Below are 8,992 nucleotides of genomic sequence, written 5' to 3' on the forward strand. Positions count from 1 at the left end.
CCCAGGATTAAACGTGTAATCCTGGGCTTTAACCCGCGGGCTCAGCGTTAATCCTGCTCGGGGCTGCAGGGCCATCGGCTCCCGGGATGAGTTTGGGGGTTTATGGTCCCAAAGCGTTTATCATGTAATTATTTTGGATGGAAGAGACTAAAGATCGAGTCCAACTGTTCACCCAACCCCAGACCCGCGTCTGTTCCCCCCCAGGGACGGCGCCCCCAGCACCGCCCTGGGCAGCCTGTTCAACGCCCTTTGGGGCAGAAATCACCCCAAATTTGCACCCCCAGCCCCCCCGGTGCAACTTGAGGCCGTTTCCTCCCGTTCTATCCCTTTATCCCACCACTAAGGTCCCTCTGGGCTCCTCTTCTCCAGCCCCGACCAGCAAAGAGCGACACGCGAAGAGAAAAAGACGCAGGTTTAATCCACGCAGCGCCCCCCCCGGCGGTGCCGGAGCCGCCTGAGGCCGCGGGAGGAGGAGGAGGATGAAGAGGAAGGCGCGGGGGGGTCAGAGCTCGGAGAAGAGCGGCTGTTCCCGGCCGGCGGCCGCAGGCAGTGTGGGGCTGCGGCCGGGGCTGGCGCGGGGCGCGCGGCCGCTGACGAAGAAGAAGGGGACGTGGCTGATCTTCCCTGTGGACCAGCACTGCGGGACAGGGAGGAGGAGGAGGAGGAAGAAAGAGGACAAGAGGAGGAGGAGGAAGAGGAGAAAGAAAAGAGGAGGACGGCAGGAGGAGGAGGAGGAAGAGGACGACATGGGGAGGAAGAGGAGGACAACATGACATGGGGAGGAAGAGGAGGACAAAGAGGACAACATGGGGAGGAAGAAGAGGAGGATGACATGGGGAGGAAGAAGAGGACGAAGAGGGTGACATGGGGAGGAAGAGGAGGAGGAGGACAAAGAGGGTGACATGGGGAGGAAGAGGAGGAGGAGGACGAAGAGGGTGACATGGGGAGGAAGAGGAGGAGGAAGAGGACGACATGGGGAGGACGAGGAGGAGGAAGAAGAGGAGGAGGACAACAAGGGGAGGAAGAGGAGGAGGAAGACAATGACGACATAGGGAGGAAGAGAAGGAGGACAATGTGAGGAAGCAGGTGAGGACACAGCAAAGGACAAGAGTCCAAGTGTCACCGTCTTGTCCTCCCCGTCATCTCACCACGGACACTTTCCTCCCCCTCCCCTCCCCATGGGGACACCGCCCCCCCCCCCCCAACTCAGCCACCAGGGACCCCCATAAAGCACCGCTCCCCAGTCGGGGTCTCACCACGGTCAGGAGGGCGCCCTTCCCGAAGCGCGGCTGGAAGGCCACGAGCTGGGGCTGCGCGTCGCGCTCGCCGCGCAGGAACCCGCTGCCGGGAGAGGACAGAGCGCCGTCACCGCAAAACGCGGCGACACCGGCACATCTGGGGAGCAAAGCGCTTCCCCGCGGGTGACGGGTAAGACATCCAAAACGCGACTGGTTTTGGGGTAAAACGGCCAAAGTGGGAGCGCAGGGTGGCGGCGTCTTCTCCATCGCGCCCCAGGGGATCGCTGGCCTGAAACCCCCCGAAATCACCCCAAAACCAACACGAGTATCAACCCGAAGCGAACAGACATACCAGGGCAGGAGCTCGAACACGGGGCTGTTGCGGGTGCGAAACACGGCGACGACCGTCTGGCTGCCCGGAGCGTCGCGCGGCCCTGGGGACACAGGAGCCACCGTCGTGTCCCTTGGCCCAGGGACAGGGGACGTGGGGCGGGTTTGGGGGGTGGGACACGACAGGGGTGCCCGGAGGTGCGTGGGGTCCCGGACGCGGCTTTTAAAGCCCTTTTAGGGATTTAAATCGAGCTCCGAGCTCTTGGGTTTGGCCAAGGTGGGGGGTTGTGCCATTTTCCCCGCAGAAAGGGGGATTTGGGGCCAATCTCACCTCTGACGATCACCGCCAATCTCTCCCCCGTGGGATCCCACGCCATGGAGTGGATTTCTCCTCCGATCCTGGAAACGGGCACAAGCGGCACCGAGATCCCCCCCTGTCCCACCGAGGAGGGGGGGGACGCAGCCACGGCCCCCCCGGTGCCCCCAGACCCACCTCTCGTCCCCATAGAGCGTCTCGAAGGTGGTTTCGGACAGATCTGCCACCACAGAGGCTGTTTTGGAGCCTCCCACTTGCCCCTGTGTCTCCCCTGGAACAAAGAGCCCCCGGTTACATCCCGGTACCAACAGCACGAAGGACCCAACTCTACAGCCTATGAGAAAATCAATACTAGATGAATAATAAACGAGATACATAATTGGAGAACAAAACCTACCCCGCAATTGAGAACTGAACCACAGACAGTTGATTATTGAGTGATTAGTGCTAAATTTTGCATATGTGCTTAACCTAAAGCCAATTTTGTTCTTTAGAATATTATTTTAATATCAAAATACTCGTTGAAGGCCATTAGGAGAAAACCCCTATTTAATTTACTTTGTATGCAAATATTGTAATTAATTAGTCCTACAGGCCTGTGCTGAGGGTGTGTATATAATATGATTTTATATAAATGATTGAGACTGGGCTGCTGGTTTGATCCGGCATCCAGACTCATACAACTCTAACAAAATCAATGTTCCACGTCTGGGTATAAAATGGGCTCGTTTGCACGCACACCGGGGTGAAAAACCCCGATTTAGGGACAACACTCCTGGGTACGGGACGGGGGGGCTGCAAACAGCAGCACCAGCCACCTATAGGGAAAAAAACCCACGTGAGCACTTAAAGGGTTTTTTTTGGGGCTGTAAGATCAGAACTGGGTGACGCAAGGAGGAAAAACCCAACCCCACGGAGAATCTTCGCTGCGAACGCGGCCAGGAAGAGAAAATCCCATTGGGCCACAACCAAAACGCAAAGAAAATGGGTGGAGGGAAGGGACTCACCATGGGGCTCCGAGAACGACAGGGAGTAGATGACAGACTCCCCCAGCACTGAGAAGAGCAGGCGGCTGCCGTCGGGGCTCCAGCACCCGGTCTGCGGGACACAGGACCCTGTCGGTGCCCAAGCACCCACCCCGGGGGCACAGCGGGGTTTAGGGGTCTAGGAAGCACTATCTACATTGGGAGGCAAAAACCGCCGGGGGCGGCCCCGTCTACCCGGGCCGCGGGGGCGGCCCCGTCTACCCGCCACCCGGGGGCGGCCCCGTCTACCCGCCACCCGGGGGCGGCCCCGTCTACCCGCCACCCGGGGGCGGCCCCGTCTACCCGCCACCCGGGGGCGGCCCCGTCTACCCGCCACCCGGGGGCGGCCCCGTCTACCCGCCACCCCGGGGCGGCCCCGTCTACCCGCCACCCCGGGGCGGCCCCGTCTACCCGCCACCCCAGCGCCTGACCTGGCAGCGTCCCGTGATCGTGGGCCAGCGCTCGCACGTCCACGTCTGAGCCTCCCACACTCTGGAAAAGAAACGGAGCCTGAAGTCAGTGGGAGAAATTCCTGGGGGACGTTGGACCCTGTTTTATCCCCCCCTATGAGGTGCAAAGAACCCAGATCTGCTTGGTTTTGGAATAAATAAAAATTAATGAAATAAATAAACAAAATTCAATTTTAAATAAGTAAAACAGAATAAATGAAACAAAATGAATAAAACAAAATAAGTAAAATTAATAAGGGCTGAAATCAAATATGGGGGGGGGAGCTGACCTGAACACGGCCGAGGGGGTGGCCGCCAGGACCTTGCTGCCATCTGGTGACCACGACAAGTAGGTGACGCCACCACCCCCGAACCACGGCAGCTGGACGCAGCTTTCGGTGGAGACGTCCCACACCTGCAGGAGGGGACAAGGGCAGGATGGGGACATGGGACCCCGAGGAGGGGATAAGGAGTAGAATGGGGACACGGAGACCCAAGGAGGGGACAAGGAGGAGGGACCTGAACAAGGAGGAAATTGGAGACAGAGACAGGAGAATGATGAGGACACTGGGAGCTAAATGAGCAGGACAAAGACACAGGGAGCTGAGGAGCGGCCAAGGAGGAGGGTGGTAACACTGGGACCTGAATGAGGAGGAGGGTGAGGACACAGGGACTCAAACAAGGGACAAAGAGGACACGGGGACCCGAGCCACCCCCCTGTGACTCACCAGCATGGCCGTGTCGGCCGGGGACGCCGAGAGCAGCAGCTGCCCCCCGGGAGCCCAGGCCAGGCTGGTGACAGGGCTGTGACCGGGGTAGGACAACACCTGGGCGCAGCCGGACGAGGGTCTGCAGGGACGGACACACAGAAACACAGCGTCGGGTCCCGGTGTGAACCTCGAGGGGCTCCAATCCCCCCGTGCGGGGACACGCGCGGGTTGTCACCTGGTGGAGAGGGAGGTGGGGTCCAGGTGCCACAGCAGGACGCAGCTCTGGCAGGCCACGGCCAGGATGGAGGCGCAGAGCGGCTTCCAGGCCACGGCCGCCACGTTCCGCTGCAGCCGGTGCTTCAGCGAGGGGACGGTGACGCTGCCAGAGAGGGGGGACGGGTGACAAAGGGGACAACGGGGAATCGAGAGCCCCTCCTGGTGTTCCCCCTCCAGCTCGAGTGGGAGGAGGGGGGGGATGTGTCCCACTGTCACCCGCATCGCTCTGGGGACAGAGACCCCAGCCAGGTGACACCAACAGCTGAGAGGTAGCACTTGGTGGCTTGAAGTCCCAGCTCAGGGGGGGACACGGGGAGGGAACAGGGGGACGTGGGGACAAAGGGGACTTGGGGACACCCCGAGGCTGCACCCGGGTTGTCCTGGGGGCTGCAGAGCCGTAGAGGGGGGGAAGAATACGAAGCATAAGGAAGGACAGATTTCTGGGGACATCCCCAGCGAGAGGCTCTGGGGACAGACGGTGCCGGGGACAGCAAAGCCCCAGCGAACTGTGGGGCAACGAGGGGCTGGGGGAGCCCTGGGACCGTGCTGGGGGGCAAACCGGGGAGCAGGGGGTGCCCACACCCCCAGCCCTCACCTGCTGGAGTTATAGACCCGAATGGAGTCGTCCAGAAGAGCCGCGGCGAACTTGCTGGTGTGGGGGTGCCAGGCGAAGGCACGGACTGTGCAGCCGGCCCTGGGGGGGACACAGCGGTGACGCTCGGCAGGGTGTCGCAGCCCCCCCGGTACAGCCGTTTGACTCACCAATCCACAGCCTGGGAGAAGGTTGCGATCATGTCCTCGGTGCTGAGCTGCGGGGTAAAGAGACAACGCTGAGCAGTGTCGCGGTTGAGACGGACAGACGACATGGACCAAGTTCTTTCAAGATGAAAGTAACAGATGCCATTTATTGCTACAAGTGCATTTTTATACCATTCTACCAGTTCATGTGTCTTTTCTCTATTGATTACAAGTTACAGCACTAACATCTCATTGGTTAATTTTCTATCATCCATGTTATTCTTCCATCCCCTTCTCTCCCACGGGTCCATCCCTCCTCTCTCCAGATGCTCCTTTACTCCCACCCTTCTCAAGGGTAAATCTTAATATCTCAAGGCTGATCTCCACTCTCATATTTTCTGTCAAGGATTCCACACACCCGCTGCAGTTTCCCACAGAGCAGTGAGGGGCCCCCCCGGACCCAACCCCCCTTTTCCTCTCCCCCCACCTCGATTTTGATGCTGTTTTTGCCTTCGCAGCGCCCGCTCTCCTCCCTTGGAAGGAAACTCACAGTGCTTCAGTGCTTCATTTCACTGTGTGATTCCCCCAGCACCAAGAAGAGCAGGCGGCTGCCATCAGGGCTCCAGCACCCCGTCAGCACCCAGCGCCCACCCCGGGAGGTTTTGGGGGCTCTGGGAGGCAACGTCTACCCTGGGCGGGAACACCCTGGGGAGGCAACGTCTACCATTGGGAGGCATTGCACCCCTCTGGGTAGGGAGGAAGGTCCCACCCCCCACCCAAAGCAGACCCCCCCCGCACTGTGGGTGTCACAATGTCGCTGCTTTCCCAAGCGTGAGGGTTTAACCCCCAAAAAGACTCACGGAGAGGTGTGGGAAGAAGGAGCCGTGCAGCGAGGAGAGCCAGCGGCACACGGCCAGCAGGAACCGCGAGGTCGCGTTCAGCCACTGCGGCCCTGGGGGGGCAAGGGACATCAGACACCAGGGACAAGGGACACCAGGGACAAGGGACACCAGGGACACCCCGGTCCCCATTGCACCCCGGACTCACCCTCGTCCTCGGCAGCAGCCACCTCCGCGAGCAGCCCACACAGCCCCACGTCCCGCCTGAAAAACACCCGCCAGCCCTCGAGTGACGGGGACACCGAGCCCAGTGTCCCCAAGAATCTCGTCTGTTCACCCTCCCAGGGATGGCGACTCCAGCCCTGCCCTGGGCAGTTCAATGCCCGACAGCCCTTTGGGGAACAAATCACCCCAAATTCCACCCTCGACCTCCTTCCCTAGCTCCATTTTCTTCTCTGAACTCACTACAGCTCCTCAAGCTCTTTCTTGCCATGAGGTGATCCCGCCACCCCTGGGGCCGCCATGTTGAGCCCTGAGGTGATTCCGCTGCCCCTGGGGCCGCCATTTTGTGGTTTTAGGTCATCTTGGTGCCCCCGAGGCCACAATTTTGCCAGCTGAGGTGATCCCGCCACCCCTGGTGCCACCATTTTGAGCCCTGAGGTGATCTTGGTGCCCCTGGCGCCACAATTTCATGTTTTGAGGTGATTTTGGTGCCCCCGGGGCCGCCATTTTGAGCCCTGAGGTGATTTTGGTAGCCCTGGGGCCGCCATTTTGAGCCCTGAGGTGATCTTGGTGCCCCTGGGGCCACAATTTCATATTTTGAGGTGATTTTGGTGCCCCCAGGGCCGCCATTTTGAGCCCTGAGGTGATTTTGGTGGCCCCGGGGCCGCCATTTTGAGCCCTGAGGTGATTTTGGTGGCCCCGGGGCCACCATTTTGAGCCCTGAGGTGATCTCGGCGCCGCCATTTTGAAGGTCCCAAAGCTGCCCCCAGGATTTGCGGTTTAGCCTCCGTCACCAACACCCCCAGCCCCTTTTCCAGCCGCTCGCCATGGGATTTATTCACAAAACGAATGGGTAGGGTAAGTCTGTGTCCCCCCCAGGGCAGGTTCGGGGGGGCTGCACCCACCATGCACTGAGGCAGCGTTTCCACAGGGCCTCGCGGTGGTGGATGAAGGCCGGGCGGGCGCTGGGCTCCAGGCGGCTGGGAGCCTTGAGGGTCTCCCTGGGCAGGGTGGGCACAGGCAGCTCGGCCACCTGTGGAGGTGGAGAGTGACATGGGGGGGACACAGAAAGCAAAGAGTGATGAGCTTAAAGATGGGGAAACACCCCGTGGGGGGGAGTCTGTCACACACAGAACCCCAGAGTGTCAGGGGGTGAAGGGCCCTGGAAAGCTCATCCAGTGCAACCCCCCCATGGAGCAGGAACACCCAGATGAGGTTACACAGGAACCAGGCGGGTTGGAATGTCTGCACAGAAGGAGACTCCACAACCCCCTGGGCAGCCTGTTCAGGCTCTGCCACCCTCACCACCAACAAGTTTCTGCTCAGATTTAAGCGGAACCTCCTGTGTTGCAGTTTGCACCCATTGCCCCTTGTCCTGTCACTGGTTGTCATCAATGGCTCCATCCTCCTGACACTGCCCCTTTCCATCTTGATCCCCAGGAATGAGTCCCCCCTCAGTGTCCTCTTGTCCAGCTCCAGAGCCCCAGCTCCCTCAGCCTTTCCTCACACGGGAGATGCTCCACTCCCTCCAGCATCTTGGTGGCTGCGCTGGACTCTCTGCAGCAGTTCCCTGTCCTGCTGGAACTGAGGGGCCACAACTGGACACAATATTCCAGGTGTGGTCTCCCCAGGGCAGAGCAGAGGGGCAGGAGAACCTCTCTGATCTACTGACCACCCCCTTCTAACCCCCTCCCAGGTCCCATTGGCTTCCTGGCCACAAGGGCCGGTGCTGGCTCAGCCCACAGCACCCGGGATTCCCGGCTGGTCTCCCATCCAAGTCCTGACCGGGCCCGACCCTGCTTAGCTTCCCAGATCAGGTGAGATCGGGCATTCTCAGGGTGCTATGGCTGTGTATGTTATATATTTATACATATATATGTTCCCCAAGTATATCCTGATAGTATCCAAACTAAACCCTTTTCTCAAGGGCAGAGCAGAGGGGCAGGAGAACCTCTCTGACCTACTGACCCCCCCTTCTAACCCACCCCAGGTCCCATTGGCTTCCTGGCCACAAGGGCCAGTGCTGGCTCATGGTCACCCTGCTGTCCCCAGGACCCCCAGCTCCCTTTTCACCGCTCCAACAGCTCATTCCCAACTTACACTGGAACCTGGAGGGTGACCTCGGGGTGGGGGACAAGGCGGTGACCCCCCCGCAGGACGGGGGTTCCCTGGGCCCGGGGGGGGCTCACCTGGTTCTTGAAGGGCAGCGGGAGCTCCGAGATGCGGCCGCAAACCAACGCGTTGTTGAACTCGTAGAGGGTGATGTCGCCGGGGGGCGGCGGGGGGGGGAACAGCGCTAAGGAACACATGGCGCCGCAGCTCCTGGCGAGGGGGGCGGGGGGCACAGACGTGTTGAGGGGCTGAGGGACGCGACCCCCCCGCTCCGGAACCCCTCACCCCCCCCCACCCCGGGTAAACCCCCGCCCGGGACGAGCCAGACGTGACGCTGGGGAGTCCCGTTCACCCCGAGACCCCCACCCCGCGTCCCTACGAGCCCCCCCCGTACCTCGGCACGACCCCCGCTGCCCCCCTCCAGCCCCACCATGTACCCCCACTCACCAGCCCGCGCCCCCACGCCGCCTTCCCGCGCTGCCCCGCGGCGGGTGGGGGGGATTTAAAAGGGCAACGACCCGGCGGGCAGCACAGCGGGGGTGGCGCCCCCCTTCCCCCGTCTACCTCCGCCATGACTCTTCGAATGGTCCTTCCCTTCTCAGGGAACCCCGTGCGGTGAATTAGGGGCTCCCCCAGTTCACGGGGAGAGCTGAGAAATTGGTGGGGACACCATAAGGGGCATTGCCCCTTTAAGGGAGGCGGCGCTTCCCTGGCAGGGGGCGGGGAAGCGGCACGTG

At 61.0% G+C, this 8,992-nt stretch overlaps 1 protein-coding gene across 1 annotated transcript; it reads right to left on the minus strand.

Moving 5' to 3' along the window:
* Positions 1–400: 400 nt before the first annotated feature.
* On the minus strand, positions 401–8,452 carry AAAS (aladin WD repeat nucleoporin; the record flags this gene model as incomplete). Its single annotated transcript, XM_080360655.1, has 16 exons — positions 401–637; positions 1,257–1,341; positions 1,591–1,672; positions 1,900–1,967; positions 2,062–2,155; positions 2,892–2,982; positions 3,341–3,401; positions 3,649–3,773; positions 4,087–4,207; positions 4,304–4,447; positions 4,940–5,038; positions 5,107–5,153; positions 5,943–6,034; positions 6,130–6,185; positions 7,049–7,176; positions 8,333–8,452. The coding sequence occupies 16 exons, from the start codon at positions 8,450–8,452 to the stop codon at positions 503–505; spliced, it is 1,548 nt and encodes a 515-aa protein (XP_080216781.1). The 3' UTR covers positions 401–502.
* Positions 8,453–8,992: the final 540 nt, after the last annotated feature.

This window comes from Nesoenas mayeri (genome assembly GCF_963082525.1).
Source record: "Nesoenas mayeri genome assembly, chromosome: 28".
Classification (NCBI taxonomy): domain Eukaryota; kingdom Metazoa; phylum Chordata; class Aves; order Columbiformes; family Columbidae; genus Nesoenas; species Nesoenas mayeri.